The sequence below is a fragment of the Echinops telfairi genome, unplaced genomic scaffold (genome assembly GCF_000313985.2).
Source record: "Echinops telfairi isolate 266 unplaced genomic scaffold, ASM31398v2 ScPeMD7_2;HRSCAF=8, whole genome shotgun sequence".
Taxonomy (NCBI): Eukaryota; Metazoa; Chordata; class Mammalia; order Afrosoricida; family Tenrecidae; genus Echinops; species Echinops telfairi.
Genome location: NW_022103898.1, coordinates 53,428,421 through 53,445,847, shown reverse-complemented (window position 1 = coordinate 53,445,847; position 17,427 = coordinate 53,428,421). Strand labels below are relative to the sequence as shown.

The window sequence follows — 17,427 nt, the reverse complement described above, 5'->3', positions numbered from 1 at the left end:
ATTGTGCAACATTTCATTATTTTACATATAAGGTAGCAATTAGAGCATGTAAAATATCTTTTAATTGCCACAGGATATGTTGAGAAATAATCTAGAGAAGTCAACAAGATCAATTTATGGAGGCACAATACTTTTATTAGGAGTGTGTTTGTTTGATGTAAAGGAAGTTTGCATAAAGCATTTTTCAGCAGGGGAGAAATACTGTCTTCTTACATTGAGAAAGATGGCCTGTTGTCAGAATAGAGGGGGATGTGCTATGGGGAGAGGAGTGGTGAAAGACATTGTAGATAAAGTGACAACCCCAAAACCCTGTTGCCACGGAGTTGATTCCGATTCATAGACACCCTACATAGGGTTTCTGAGGCTGTGGCAAAGTGTGAGAAGTTTTAATAAGGGTCTAAATGGAAGAAGTCTCTGTAAAAATTGATCAGATTTGGTGAGAGATCAGAGAGTTGGTAACAAAAATCACATCTCTTCTGGTTGTCTAATTGAGATACAATAATAAGGAAATAATAATACAATAGTGGATTCAGCTGAGAGAGAAAAGAGGGTGGGAGTGGGGGACATATTTAGCAATAGTCTTCCTGGTTAGAGATTTCAGTGGGTCTTCCAGATAGTGGTGGTTAACATGGGCATCTAGAGCTCAGGGGAGAGATCAAGACTGGGGATACAGGCTGGGAACATTAGCTGAATAGTGTTTTATTGATTGAAACAGTAGAAACAGAGGCGATTACTCAGGAAGAAGGAGTGCTGGTGGTGCTTAGTTAAATGAGTTTGGTTGCTAAGTGAAAGGTTGATAGTTCAAACCCCACAGTCTGTTCCATCTGGATTACAGCCTAGGAATCCTAACGAGACAGTTCTATTCTCTCCTCTAGAGCAGTGTTTCTCAACCTTCTAAGTGCCACGACCCTTTCATACAGTTCCTTATGTGGTGGGGACCCCCCAACCATAACATTATTTTTGTTGCTATTTCATATTGATTTTGCTACTGTTATGAATCACTGACCCCTGTGAAAGGGTAGCGACCCACAGGTTTAGAACTACTGCTATAGGGTCACTCTCTGCCAGAATCAATTCACTGCGCAGAACAACCCATGAAAGGGGTGTACAGTTAATTTTTTAAGTATATATATATATATAAATGAGGGATAAGCATAAAGCTGAAATTCTGGGAAATGTAAATATTTACAACGTGATAAATGAGCAAACAAGGAGAATGTTCTTTTTGTTTGCTTGTTTTACAATATGCTCAGAAGTATAGCAAAGTTTTAAATATCTTGATAAAGTCAAATTATTTTAATATTGAGGGTTACCTTATCTGATATGACATTTCACCCTGCCTGTCAAATTATTTGGGAAATCTAAAATGTAAATATAACACAAAATTCTGGTTAAAATACTAAAATAAATAAAACCTGCAGTGGCCTGGTTCTGCGTAAAATGGAAACCCTCCACAGAATAAGAATTCCACTAAAATTAACAATAGAAAAATGGTAAAACTGCACCCTCTTCGACTCAGAGGACCGAGAAAAAGAAGACGTCCCGCTGAGTTTCGTTTCTCACGCTTTCGGTGTATCTCCTGTAACCACAGCAAAACCCCACTTTCTTCCAGTCCTTATATCACAGCGCAAAATGTTCATTAAATTATGTATTTGAGACGCTTTAAGTCATGTCGTTGAGATGCTTTCTAGATGATGCTCATTGCTAAGAAGAATTGGCTCTGTAAGACCTACCCTGTACATCAGTATGTGTTGTTTACAAAATAGTGATTCTTGAACTTCATCCTGGCATGGGGTCTGGTGGTTCTTTGTAGGGCTGGGACCTACACAAGTTTATCATACAGAGTTCAACAAGATAGAGGACAAATATTAAAAGCGAGATCAAGGAGAATAAGACTTGATTTTGTGTGCTTTTAGGAAATCATGGTTCCAAAGTAAGTATAAACCTGGAGCCTGAAAGACTCCTATAAAAGTCTTACAGCAGGAGGTGTAAAGCTCAAGAAGAAAAAGGCAAAAACAACAAGAAAATTCACAGTCAGTGTGACTCTAACCCGTGCACTCCATGTGTGACCACGCCGAATAGTGATCCATAGATTTCCAATGGCTAATTTCAGCAAACAGATGCCTAGCTCTGCCTTACAGGGAACCACTGAATGCACTCAGACCTTGTCCCATTCAGTTAGAAGTGTCTCACATTGACGGCTTCCTGCTTTTTTGTCAAATGAGGAAGTAACAACCAATCTTTTTAATTTTTAAATACATTTGATGGTGAAATAGGTACAGGTTTTACAAAGCAGACCATCAGTTTTGCATTCAACAATTTACACACGTTCCGTCCCAGCTCCCTCACCTCAGTCCCCTCAGTACGCCACCACCACGGATCCCGCCTCCTCCGTGTGTGCGCGTCCCACTCCTTTGCCTTTCCCAACCCTCTGAATAAAGGAGGCTGCCTGTTGGATCTTAACGGGTTGAGTTTTCTAACTTGGAGGTGAGTTCCGTTCCAGACCTGAAGGGTGACTCAGGGCCATCATCATGGAGCGGTCCCCAAAGTCTCTTCGCTGCCCAGTAGGCCTGCTTTTATGATTTTTTACTTCTGTTCCACATTTACCCAAAACTCTCTAACGTGATCCTTTTCAGGGCACTAGCAACCATTCTTATTTATTTCTCCAACTTCCAAATTCCTGCCCCAATTATTGATGATTATTTTGAGTCAAATATTCATTAGGATTTCATTTCATAAATATTAAAAATACATTAATTCAAACCCCCATAACACGAAGATACTCAGTACTCAGCAATGTCTCACTCTGTTGTTCTTGGGCTCTTTCTGTGAGTTGTATCTGATGTGATGGCGATCCGAAAAAACAGATGTCAATAGCAGAATGGCAGTATAGATGATATTTTAATCAAAATTTTAGTTTGATTCTCATGAAAATTTCCCTTTAATTAAAAACTGAAATGGAGGAATATAAAAACAAAAGTTTTTAAAAGATGGCATTTAAAATTAAAATGTAGAAATAATTGTATGGGAAGATACCTGAAAATATCAAAATAATTCTTTTAGGATTCAAAAGGAAAATAAATGTTATATAAATGAAATAATGCAGTATGTAAACTTTTGGAATGGGTATTTTTTTACTCAACATAATTCTCTGTTGATTCATTCAGCTGTTGGCTGTACCAACAATTTATTTTTTATTCCTAAGTAGTATCCCATAGCGTATAACATAGTTTATTTACTCATTCGCCTACTAGAAACATCTGGTTTCATTCCAACTGTATCTATTCTGAATAAAGATGCTAGATACAATTATGAAAAATAGTATTAATTATTTAACCATGCTCACTATCCAGGCATTTAAATTTCTCCTGTTTTCTCATAGATTTAGACTAGCTATTTGTGTCAAAACCTAAATAGGCTGTATACATTTTCTTTGAGTTCTAACTCATTATAGGCTCCCCTTTACTTTGAAAAATGACTGTTATTTTTAATGTAATTTATATGTTGTAAGAAAAGCAATTTTTCATTTTTGGTTCATAACAGTTTGAATAATCATTGTCATTTTTCTGGAATATTCATTGGAATATTTATCTATTTTCTGGAATATTTACAGTTTGAATATTTATTGTCATGAAACAGATTCTGACTCATAGCAACTATATACAAACCAAGCAAACTCATTTCCTTTGAGTTCATTTTGACTCACAGATACCCTATAGAACAGAGTTAACTTCCTGTTAGGGTTCCTGAGAATATAGCTATGTATTGGAAAAGACAGCCTCATCTTTCTCCCAAGGAGTGGCTCGTGGATAAGAACAGCCCATCTTGCAGTTAACAGCCCCACTATTAACTAACTCCTATAAGACGTGATAAAATGTTATCTATACTTGTTTTCCTTTAAAGTAACCCTTAAAAAATGGTCAGAATTTTGTGTTCTAGTGTGTTGTTTTAATTAATGTTCTCCATTTTACTTCTCTGGGTCATAATATCCATTGCTGTAGCTACACAGAACTCAGACAAAATTCACAATTAAAGGATTATGAAAGAAGTTAACAAGTTTCAATGCCAGTCAGAAATTTCCATTTATAAGGATATGCTACAAAGATATTTCCAGTCTGCTAATAAGTGTCCAGAGGGCATACCACTCCACAGGAAGCCTCCACCCAAAGGCATTTAGCTCCACTTCTGTTGGTCAGCAAATTCAGCTCCCTGAATTAAGTGCCTAGAGGCACCCCACTCCACAAGCCAGCCTTCTTGCACAAAAGCACTCAGCTTTCGTTGCTCCATGGGCTGGGATGTCCAGCACTCTGTTCATGCTCTAGCTCCTGGTTCTGCTGCGGCTCCACTGAAGTTATCGCTGTTTTCTGGATCCAGGAGATTCATTGCACAGGGTTCTTGGGTCCAGAGGACACACTCCCCTTGGGGCTCTTGCTGGTAATGAGATCCCTTCTCCAGCTCAGAGGGCTCATTTTATATGCAACAGAACATTCCAGAGAATTCAGTTCACAGTTACTCACAGGTGAATCATATCAGTAGTTTTCACCCACCTTCTAATCAGACCCAAGCAGGAAAAGATCATTTGGTGGGAATAAGAGACTTTGGCTGAAAAAGCTATAAAAAATAATTCACTGCTCCTGCAGGTAGACACATGTAGAAAATATTCCCATATGAATTATAGCAGGGATAAGGTCAGAGAAGAGGAAAAGAACAGAAAACAAGTTTGGACACGTAAGAGCATTTTGTAGATGCCCTTTACTGTCTATATTTGCTTTGAATCTGCCCTTGTGTAGCTGTGTGAATTTATGAAATGTTTCCCATTTTCCTTTCTTCACCTATGATATCAGTCGAGAAAAAATTTTGTAGTGCTTTCTGGCTCTAATTTTCCATTTAGAATAAGTGTATTCCATAAAATTAATTAAATTATAAACATGACATTTGAACCCCTGTATGCTAGAGGCATGATTAGAGGTAATCAGTGCTTTAATCATTTTGATGAACTTAGTAACTGAAACAAGCATAGATTAAAATGAGTTTCTGCAGGTTGCAGCAACATGATTGGGTTTTTGATAGCCATTGCTGATAATTAAAAGGGAAAAAATAGATGAATCGACTCTCAAGTTTTCAGATTCCCATGACACAAGAACAGAGTGACGCTCACCGTGCCCATACGATTGCTGAAGACAAAGGTGGTGCAAAAGCAAATGTGATGAAGAAAACTGATAGTGCCCAGCTATCAAAAGAAATAGCGTTTGGGGTCTTAAAGGCTTGAAGGTAAACAAGTAACCATCTAGCTCAGAAGCAACAAAGCCCACATGGAAGAAGCACACCAGCCTGTGTGATCACAAGGTGTTGAAGGGATCAGGTATCAGGCATCAAAGAACAAAAAATCAAATCATTGTGAATGAGGGGTAGTGCAGATTAGGGATTCAAGACCCATCTGTAGGCAGTTGGACATCCCCTTACAGAAGGGTTGCAGGGAGGAGACGAGCCAGTCAGGGTGCATGGTAGCAGTGATGAAACATACAACTTTCCTCTAGTTCCTAAATGCTTCCTCGCCACCCACTATCAGGATCCCAGTTCTACCTTACAAATCTGGCTAGACCAGAGGATGTACACTGGTACAGATAAGGGCTGGAAAACACAGGAAATCCAGGACAGATGATCCCTTCAGGACCAGTGCTGAGAGTGGCAATACCAGGAGGGTGGAGTGGAAAGGGGGAACTGATTACAAGGATCTACATATAACCTCCTCCCTGGGGGATAGACCACAGAAAAGTGGGTGAAGGGAGACGTCGTAAGATATGACAAAATAATAATAATTTATAAATTCTCAAGGATTCATGAGGGAGGGGGAACGGTGAGGGAGGGGAAAATGAGAAGCTGATACCAAGCGCTCAAGTAGAAAGCAAATATTTTGAGAATGATGATGGCAACAAATGTACAAATGTGCTTGACACAATGAATGGATGTATGGATTGTGGTAAGAGTTGTATGAGCCCCCAATAAAATGATTAAAACTAACTAACTAAAAATAGAACAAGTTAAAGAAAACAATTGATGAGGGCTTGGGAGATTAGAGAAAGAAAAGGGGATATTTGGGGTGGTGAGTTTGAGGATACTATAAATGAACCACTTCTCACTCAACTGATTTGATGGCGGAGAGCAGGAAGCAGATGTCTGGTGTAGAAGGTAGAACTTTAAGAAGCAGCAAGTGAAATAATACATAAAACTATTTGAAGAAAGAGGACACAACATGGGGGGGTTGACTTTTTAAGAGATGGGGAAAAGCTGAGGTCTCAGTGAAAGAAAGAGAACATCACAATAATAATGGCAAATGGATTCCGATGGCAGTCTTTGAAATTTCCAAGAGGTGAAAGGACCAACAGGGTCCATGAGAAGGGGTTTGGAATAGAACTAGAGCCGAAGAGTGCTTTTGTATGATAACCACTGCATAGTTACAAAATAATCCAAATTCCAAGGGATCTAAGTGTGACAGCTCATAAGATAGAATAGGCAGCAAGCATTGAATATTCTTTTCAAAAATAAATTTGAAGATGCACGCAGGCCAAAACCAAAACAAATGGATTTTAGCCAATGCACTTAACTTCGTGGACTTTTGTTTTCTTTTCTGTCTGCATGTTAAAAATTATGCTGCTTTAAAAATTATGTAGAAATAATAATTCAGATAGCATTCATTTTCAGAAACAAAATACATTGCTTTATTGTTGTCTCTATTACTAATGCTTGTGTTCAATCTCGAGAAGGTAGATGTAATAGACCTTTGAATGATCATCTTACTCTTGAACTCACAAAGTACATTGAGAAGTTCACAAGAGATTTTTTTCTTTACATTAAGTGTTTTCATCTTTAAAGTAATGTCTGATATTATTATATTGGTATTATGCTCTCTTTATATTTTAGTTACTATCTGATTGTTTTCAGAGCATTACAGAATCATGTCATGGAAACAATTAAGTACTGAGACAATGCAAAATCAAGGTTCTGTGAACCCAAAACTCTCCATCCATATAAGGGTACCCTGTTTCTCCCATGAGCCAGTCACCTATGAGGACCTGCATATTTCCACCATAACCTGACGCAGTAGAGTAAGGGTTAACTCACGTTAACATTATCCTCTTGTTTTCTGGTCCCTCGGCATGGGAGTAAATCAGCTAGTACATGAGCTCCAGTTGACCTTTTTAGCTCTGATTCCAGCACCCTCTAGTAGCTTCTCTTTCCATGGAGCCTTTGAAATTGTATGAGGGAGCTTTTAAAAAACGTGTGCAAAATTGATTTTATAGGTAATGGGATTTTTTTCCTTGAAGTTTTGGAATCCCTTTTGTACATGTGGAATAATCAACCTCATGGAAACTCATCCACAATTCCCCTGAAAATCGTTTCTTCACTCAGAGGTCAAGCCATGTCCACAGGGTGTGTGAGCCTCTTGGGTCTTGGGTCTCACTCCTCACTTGTCCTGCAGAACACTCATTTCAGACCCCGTAGGCAAATTATTGTAAGTTGGAATTAACTCGGAGACAGTGGGTTAGGGTTTGGGGTTTTTAAGAAAAGCAGAGAACAGTTTAGCTTGAAATGTAAGTTTTCGTTTCGTTTGTGAGCTACTAAGCATCAATTGAAAGGAAGTGTGCATTCTCTGCCACTGCATTCTATCAGTATGCCATTAAACTTTTTTCAAGTTAGTAATTAGAAGAACAAATTTTAAATGTTTATTGTTGTATGAGCTTGTTTTACATACTGATTTCTTTCATGCCTTTGATCAAAGGCTGTGATTTAAGCAATCATTAAGGAATACAATTAAGGTTTGTTCAGAAATTGGCGTCAAGTATTTGTTATGCTTGTTTCTGAAGAAAATCATGCCCTTAAGCTCCAATTTGGGTGCGGATTTGCTTTTAGACAAAATACTTTTTATTGTTCACCCCCTTAAAAGTTTCCAGTGAGTGCTAGGAATCCACAACGACTGGCTGGATGAAAGCCAGAAAATGGTGAACTCTTTTTTAAAAAAAAATAACATTTAGATTTTAAATTAGAAAAAGTAATAAGCTAATCACAGATACTTTTCACTTTAATAATTTTTAATAAGAGGGGTTTCTTTCAGGGAGGCAAACCATTTTCCTGAAATTGTCAGCCACCTATAAAATGATTTATTTTAATGAGGAAATGATACTATTAGCATATTTATATGATGTAGCCATAATTTTAAAGTCAACTATGGCACTTATGTCAAGGGGTATATTACATTATTTCATAGTGCATTCCTAATTTATATGTTGCATTATCATTATATTCTAATTTATTTGTTCTTTTTACATGTTCCAATTGCATTTCATTAATTCATAGTTCTCTTGTAAGCTTGTGTTTTCTTTCCATGGTCAACAGATTTCTTTAATTCAATTTCTCTGTTTCTCCTCATACAGTCTGGCAGCCAGATATGCAACTCAGTCTAATCACAGTGGAATTGCAACCAGTCAAAAAAAGCCTACTAGGTCAGTTAATATCTCTAATTTATTGCTTGTTAGTGGTATTCAAGTAAATGCCCCAGAGTATTTTGTGCTGTCATTCTAAATGGAAAAACAAACAAACAAATGATACAATACTGGATGACAAGATTTCCTCCTTAAAGAATCACCACACACAGTCTCTGAGACGACCTTGTTTGCGTATATCATTAGATGGATTTTGGCTTCTTCTATCTCAGTTTAGTTATACACAGTGCTGTGACTGGGCTGGTCTACATTCTACTTTTACAGCAAGTTGAAACAATTTTTTTTTAACCTTAAAGATCCCATTCTTTCCAGGTCACAGAATCTGAAGTAAAACTGCCAAAAATTGTGATTCGCTTTTGAGAAGACACACACTTAATTGTTACACAGGTTAAAGAGAATTGAAAATATTGGCAGTTTCAATGAAAATGTTAGCACTGGGGTACCTTGGGCTGTTTTTCTACCCATAAGACAAGCAATCTCGGGGTTATAAACACCCAATTGATGAGCAACCAGTACTTGCTTTTTAATATCATGCAAATGTGCCCGCACTTGGTGACAATAGAACCAACACCCGCTCTCAACTAATTCCTCATCACAATCACCTTGCTGCGCGAGCAGCTTTTAGGTCACTGAAAAGCTTCTAGCTTTTCTTGCACTCTAGGAAGGCTCAATAAGAACCATCAGCATGTGTGCTGACTTACCTTCAAATTGGACTTACAGACCTACTGAGGAATGGGTCTTGTTCGTAACCAAAATATTGTCTGTAGTTTAATTTTTCTGATTTGTGCTATATATGAGTTGGAAAGGGTGTCAATTCCAATACATTACACTGCATTATGAAAGCTATCAGTATATAAAAATGGTTGATAAGAGGTGGATTACTTAACTTTTACGTCAATGAGGGCATAATGGTGGCCTCAGGCAGCCGAGTAAAGCCACAGCATGGTGTTTTGCAGCCCCAATCATTATGAGACCCTGTGCCTTTCCACCCCCTGACGAAGCATCTCAGTGGTGGTCTGCTACTGCTCAGTACTCCACTACCCAGTCCTGTGACGTCACGTTTGACCACACACACGGTTTCTGACTAGAGTACGTGCCTCTCCTCTTGTGTTCATAGCCATGGCTGTCAAAATATTCTTGAGAGGAAGAAAAGTAAGAGTATTTGATTCAAACTTAGAACAAAATGATGTTAATGATGTGTACAGTAAACAGTGACCTGCCATGTACAGTAAGCTTCTGAGATGTGTGCATGTAAAATATATTTTAAATACTTTCATGAAAGAGAACATCCTCTCCTTTTTGTTTCATTTCTCTTTTTATTATTTTGATTATTTTGATGAATGATTTGGAGGCCTTGGCCGCCTGTCAATTTAGGATAATGAAGAGCAAATGGACTTTTACATTTGTTTTCGTTTGTTCTTCTGAGGTCTGAAGATCACTTGGCTTCGAGAATCACAGTAAAGATCAAAATGCCTTCTAATCGCGCGCTAGAATCAGGTCAAGTTTGCGACAACGTTTGTTGGTACCTGTGGTTTGGAGGGAACGGTCTGTGTCCATGCAAGGGTTGTTCTCAGGTTTCTTAGGACTGGGACACAGGCCAAATCCCTGAGTTCTTCTGTAGAGCACAGAGACTGGGACTGTAAATTCTTGCTCCTGTGATTATTGTGTTACACGGACAAAGTTTTTGACCAAAAGTTAAATGTTGGAATCATTTGAACAAGACTCTAATCCTGTCTATGACACAACTTCTAATTAGTAAATTACCCAAAGGAAATATTTATTAGCCTTATGCATGCAAACTCCAGACACAGTGAGCATTTGGAAACCATTAATTCTTCCAAGAAATCAACACTTCTGTTTTTTAAATTTATCCTTCCATTTTTCTGATGTTTATTCCATTTAGCAGTTTCCATTATTATTATTAACGAAGCATTTGCCTGAACGACAATCTTAATATTTAACGACCTATGGATAAAATTAAGTGAAATGCAATTAGGAAGTGGAATTAAAATTTTTTACTGTGCTAACTGTGAAGTTGCGGGATTTTTATGTTTGAGACCTTTATGACCCAGAGAAAGTTCGTTACCAAAATGCATATAACGTAGAACCGTGTGAAAGCGGAGTGCCGTATGGATATCCTCTGTATTATTTTTGGTCATTTTCTTTTCAGCCAGGACATTTTAGAGTAGTACCCAGTGACAAGCACGTGGTGGCAGCAGATCCCAGCAAGATGTTAGCAACCTTCACAAACTGTTTTCTAAAGGGAGTTTACTGGGACACTTACTTCTTAATTTGGACTATTCTCGTTTTTTATTTTCTATTTTTCTATTCTCGTTTTTCTGTTAATTAAAGCAGATTGAGTTGATTATGTGCCTACAAATTAAGTCAGTAATAAAAACAATAAATTCAGAAATATATATTGTAGACACAACCCATAAAATAGTTGCGACGGTATTTGAATTCTAGTGGGAAAAATCCCTAAAGAATGAAATGAGACACCCAAAGTGATGACTGAATTATACTAATAATGAAATTGCTATAGATCATAACTTCCTTTCTAATTCTCTTAATTCTAAGATAGCCTGCATACATTTTTCATATCTTTTCATCTATTTTTTTTAAAAAAGCTACAGCTGCTGTTACTATAGGTATAAATTCTCATTCTGATAACTGATTTATTTTTCTGAGACCAGCATTTTTTTTTCTGCTGTTTTGCACCTGTGATCAGTCGGCCACACTTAGGAGCTAATAAACCAAAGTCTGGGTTTATTCTGGTGAGAGAATGAGTCTTTGAGTCAGATCAGGCAAAAGAAATTTCCCTTCTTACCTTGGTCCCTGCCCCATGTTTTAATTGGAGTGGTTTACAAGCAGGGATCTTCAATATTATTTTGCTGCATGTAATGTATTTAACCCCCTATTCTTGGTATCATTCATGTTGAAGCTGACTTAAAATGCAACTATCCACAGATAAGAATAAATGTCCTATACATTGAAAATAATTCTTAACCATGACTGTAGATGGCTGATTAATGCCACCTGAAATTATAATACAAATAAGTGTTATTTTTTCTTCGTTTGTCATGGAATTTTTAGGGTCCTTTTACGACAAAGTTGTGTTCCTTAGGGGATGAGGTAAGTATAACTTCAAAGTGAAATATTACCTTACACTTTAGGGAATGTTGATTGGGAACTTGCAACAACATTTTTTTGGAAGATGCTCAAAGCTTTTGAGCTATTTATTTGTCACTTAAATTACCATGTTCTGCTAAATGGATTTTATAACATCTTTTATTGTGGCTTTTGTGTTAAATCTTACCTTTCCAGAACCTCCCATTACCTATATTTCAATAAGGTACAATAATGATGCAATTTTTCTGATACTGTTCCAGGCTTCCAGGGCCCTCTCGGGTACCGGCTGCAGGCAGCAGCAACAGCAGCAAAGTCCAGGGAGCCTCTAATTTAAATAGGAGAAGTCAGAGCTTTAACAGCATTGACAAAAACAAGCCTCCAAATTATGCAAATGGAAATGAAAAAGGTAAGTTGTTGCCTGTTACCTCGTGCCAACACCAGCATAACACACTCGTCCTTTAACTGATACACTCAATCCAATATTTGATCAGTTTTGCAGCTTTGGGGGTAGGACTATGTCAGTGGGGGCTTCTGCTAATGTCTAACTGCCTCTTTCTAAATTCTAGCTTTCTTAAGGTGTTTTCTAATCTAAAGACCATTTTTTAAAAGTACCGTACATACTCGTATATAAGCCGAGTTTTTCAACACATTTTTAATGCAGTTTTTCTGATAACAGGTGCCTCGCCTGATAGTCAGGTCGGCTTATACTCGAGTAGATCTGGTAAATTCATTTATTATTTTAAAGCAGTTGAATTCATACCACTTATAAATTCCATTTCTCAAAAATTGTTCCTCCCAGGATGCATATACAATCAAATTGTCTATGACTCTTCATGATTTTCTGGGAATCCTAATGCCATTTGCAGTCTGTTTGAACCCTTCACCTTAGTTAATAAAGCACAAAAGCCCTAAGTGTTTTGAGCAGTTAAGGTTGGCAGACTGACGGTTGAGAAAACATAATGGTAGGTATTTATCTTTGGAAGCAACAGAGCACAAATGTATCATGGCCTTGTTTTTCGCTAAAGACAGAAGTTACCTGATATTTTCTTATATTTACGCACAATAGAAATATTAAACAACAAAACACGAGGGAACAAAAAGACATTTAGGAAAAATCTGTGTTAAAGACAGATCATACATGTACTACATGCCACATGGTTTGTTGCAAAGTTCAGAACCTGCATTTTAAGACAAGCTGGGTTTGATACATATTGTTGGGGTGAGGTATGTGTACTTTACAAATAAACTCAGTAGAAATCTTTTAAGAACGTGTATTCATTTATATGTACAGAACCCGAATGCTCCATAATATTCAACTCTCCATGGAAAGTCACAAGTGTGTACTACTTGTAGAAAAGTGGGGAAATTAATGTTGACTAAGACAACCATGTAGGATAGTTCCCCTCTCAGTTTAAATAATTTCACATTGTTTCAGATAGAGAATATAATTAGGCAACTTTCGCTCAGGCTTGGTATGACTATCCATTGACAATTGCAAACGTTTATCTCCCTGATATGAAAGAAACAGGAGTCAATGCTCAGTGTCCTTAGAGCAGAGCCGTCTGTCTTGATTCTTGTAAGATCCTCAGCTCTTAAACTGAGTATGGGGGAGGGGTGAGGTAAGACTGTTTGGGAAACAAAAAGGTTTGAAAGCTGCAAGTTTGCCCTTTAAATGTAAAATCCCTTGTTTCAGATCCAAATAAACATTGAGGAATTATAGTTTTCCTGGAGAGAGGAAGATCGCAGGTTCTCGTCAGAAAGCCAGGCTTCTTCATTATTGTGACTTTTCCAGAAAGTGCTATCTAGGTTCACACTAATGCTTTCTATATTTGGAATGAAATTCTGAATAAAGCTGAGCATGCATTGAAATACAGAAACCTTGGACTCCCAAGGTATCCACGTGCACTTCATAGTACCACCATTACATGAGAATTTTGCACAAAATTACTAACAATATTGATAAAGAAACTAGAAATCCTAGGTAACTCACATTTGGAAATCATACTGTATCTGATTTTTGTCGTGTTAGATACATTTATTAAACTTTTAGTTATGGTTTTTAAAGGAAAAAATGAAAAAAATAGACAGCCATTAATGTGTTTATTTGCCAGGGAGCATCTGTTTGCTATGTGTAGGAAAATGGTGCAGATTTAGAGAGTGAGCAATATTTAAAATGACCACAAGGTGGAGACATGTCACATATTAGGAGCCATACAGAACAGATTTCCTTGGGTACTGTGCTTAAGCCAGAGACGTGTCAACAGGAAGTTAGCTGTTGTTTTCAGTCCGTGGGAACTTCAAGTCCTGAAACCTTCAGACTGTGTGGTCTCACATTCACAACTCTTTTTTTAAGTACAATAAATATATGAATTCAATATCTATAAACTGTCAATAACATGTTTAAAATGAGTCATAAGATACAACACAACCTTTAGAATTTGTTGTATCTGAAACATGACTTTTGCTGTTATGCACAGAGGGTTTATTAAAAATAATATTTTATTGTGTTTTGATAAAGCATCACAGAGTCATTTGTTCAATTTTCCGTTGAACAATAGCTGAACACGTCCAGGGACCGTGGGCACGTCCTTCAGAAGGCTGACCATTCTCATCATGTCCGTTGCTGGCCTTCTGTTCTCCGTAGGGCTTTCATTGGCTGGTTGTCTGGAATATGTTGCCAGATATTTCTCATTTCTGATTGATAGTCTCTGTATACTGGTTACATCTTTCTATCATATTGAGGTCTTTTTAATATGAAAAAAATCCCTAATTGGCCACATGAATGAAGACAAAGGAAATTTACAAAGAACAAGTGCATGTCTAGCATTGTCACTCAGGTAGGAAAACGATGAGCTCACTCCACCCTCCTCTGTGTTACTGCCTCTTCTCCTCACGCCAAGGGTCATTTATTTATTTGTTTGTTTGTTTGTTTTGAAGGATCATTTTATTGAGGGCTCTTACAGCTCTTAGAACAATGCATACATCAATTGTATCAAGCATATTTGTACATAAGTTGCCATCATTATTTTCTACATATTTTCTGCTTGAGCCCTTGGTATCAGCTCCACATTTTCCCTCCCTCCCACACTCCCACCCTCATGACCCCTTGATAAATTGTAAATTATCATTATTGTCATATCTTACACTGACTGCTGTCTCCCTTCCCCCATGTTTCTGTAGTCCATCCCCCTAGAGAGTGGTGGTGGGGCTGGAGGGGTGGTGGTGGTGGTGATGTATCCATCATTGTGATGGGTTCGGCCTTCCTCCCCTCCTCTCCCCACCTTCCCCCTACCCTCTTGGTATCGCAGCTCCCATTTCTGTACCTGAGGAGCTTATCTGACCTGGATTCCATGTGCTTTGAGCTCTTATCTGCACCAGTGTGCAGGTTCCCCTCTAGTCTAGCCCGAAGTGGAAGGCACGACAGGGTCATGATGGTGGGGCGGGTGGAGGGGTTGAGAAACGTTATGTCATTGTATCCAGTTTCAGTGATTACAAATTAACCATTTTTTATTTCATGTTATGTTTTAAAAGTTGCATCTTCAATTAGGAACATAAGCAAGATAAACATAAACATACAATAATTTATATGTCTTAGAATTTCAAATACTAATTTTGGGTAAAAGTTTGATTCAACCTTTTTCTGTCATAATTAATGGTTGTAACATTGTTTATTCAAACATTTAAGATTCCATCTTCTGGCAATATGATACCACAGTCAAGTTTGTACAGATATTCTGAATGTGAGCAATTATATTGAAAGTTAAACCAGGATTTTTTAAGTCTGGGGTATTGACATTACAGAATTTAAAAAGTACTAGTTTGAGTATTCCCGTTGGTTATTATAAACCAAATAACCAATTCCTATTCCCTTTGGTTATTAGAAATTTTTAGCATTTCAATTTAATAAATTAAGCATTGTTTTCCTTGAAGGTTTAACCATTTCCTCTGTAATATCTTCCTAGATGCTTCTAACTAGAAATATACCTTCTACTTTCTTTAATAAGTCATAGTTATAAAGGAATGCAATTTATCACGTTAACATTCTCAAATTTATATTAAATTTATATGATAGTAAGTACTGTTTGTTACGCAACTAAAGCAATTTTATTATAAAATTTTTTGTCAGTGAAATAATTTTCCACAATTGTCATTAAGAACTACCTTATTTGAAGACTGCAGGAGTTAACCAATCAATCAAAAATCACAACTCATACTTCAAGAATAAATCTACTATCACTTTAATAACATTGCATTTCAAAACATAGTGTATTCTTTTCACCGAATGAATGAAAGTGTCACTGACTGTTGTCATAGATTGTCACTCACTGTGAAGGCTGGAAAAGAAATGTTGGAATAATAGAATGTCACACCATCTACTATTCTGTGGAAGTTGGAATGTGGGGGCAGATTTCTCAGAACAGATGGGAAATGAAGATAACAGGCATGGCATAGACCTATTTCTTTGAAAAGTTACTCAGTTTCTCCTCGGAATGGCCTGCTTTTTAGGAGTCAACAATGAACATACCACACCTTATGAGAGGACTCTAGACACACTCGTGCTTTAAAGAAAATAGAATTACCTGTTCACTGGAAATCAGGGACCACACAAAGGCTGGACCCTGGTTCACTTGAGTGTAGATTTGTATGCCTGAAGTAAGTTACTTTCTTCAGCCGATCCCAGTGGATTTTAAAATCTAGATGGAAAGTCTGAAATGCTGTAAACAGTTTAGTGTTACTAGGGACGTCAGCATTTGGAATGCAGTTTCTGGATTGTGAGGTGTAAACATTTGGGCCTCCACAGGGCTCATTCGTGGAGCGGAGTATTTCCATGTTGCTGAGAAGCATGCTGCGCGTCTAGAGGACAGGCTGTCATGTGGTTTCAGTTCCTCCCCTGAGTCTCAGGTGGTACCAAGGCTGCTACTTAAGAGGCACCTCCTTGATTCTGTGATTCTCATGAAGTTTCTTCCCGTGGAAGAAAGCCTCACATTCCTTTATTCTTTACTTATTACTTTATTCTTAATGTATTACATAAAGGGTTTCCTGTGTGGAAACCTTTATATTACTTTATACTCTTAAGCTAGAATTAATAGGGTTGATGCCAAGAATTTAGCAGCATTTTAGTTAGATTTTATAAAGCTATAATGTGTAATGTGAAGTTTGCATTAAATTTTGTGTAATAGTTGCTAAATCATGGACATATAGTGATTCAACACTGTCAGAATATATTTTATTATATATAAACATAAATATAATATACATTAATGAATCATGTTATCACTGTGAAATTATTATAAGGCTAAGGAAGTATAAGGTTTTATTTTTCAAGTATAAGGGGTTTGTTTAATTATTACTTTACTGCTGATATAATTATGACTCTTACCACTAAGTTTTTCCTTCATTTATTTAATACTTATACAACCCTAAAATATGTCAATTTGTCATAGTTTCAGATTAATTTTATGACTTCCCATGTGATAATATAACCAGGTACATAGATCCACTATTATGTAACACTCTATAGATCTGTTGTTTGTTTATGTACTCTTATGTAGCACTCTATAGATCTGTTGTTTGTTTATATACTCTATCATACAGACTTCTGTCTAAATTAAGAGCCCCGCTGGTGGTGTGGCTTAAAAATTGGACTGTGTTTTAGTCTGGGTACTTTGGAGAAACAAATCCACAGCAACTCATGGATAAGAGAGTTTTATGTAAAGAAAATGTGCATCACAGAAACATCCCAACCCAATGCTGCCCAAGCCCGCAAGTCCAACATTAACCCATTAACCCAACACCA

General features: G+C 37.2%; 1 protein-coding gene across 1 annotated transcript in view; it reads left to right on the top strand.

The window, feature by feature from the left end:
* NAV3 (neuron navigator 3) overlaps positions 1–17,427 on the top strand; it is a 694,120-nt gene that overhangs the window by 428,856 nt on the left and 247,837 nt on the right. Inside the window, exons 6-7 of the mRNA XM_045289780.1 lie at positions 8,433–8,501; positions 11,891–12,036. Of these exons, the coding sequence (XP_045145715.1) occupies positions 8,433–8,501; positions 11,891–12,036 (215 nt within the window). The remainder of the gene's footprint in view (positions 1–8,432; positions 8,502–11,890; positions 12,037–17,427) is intronic.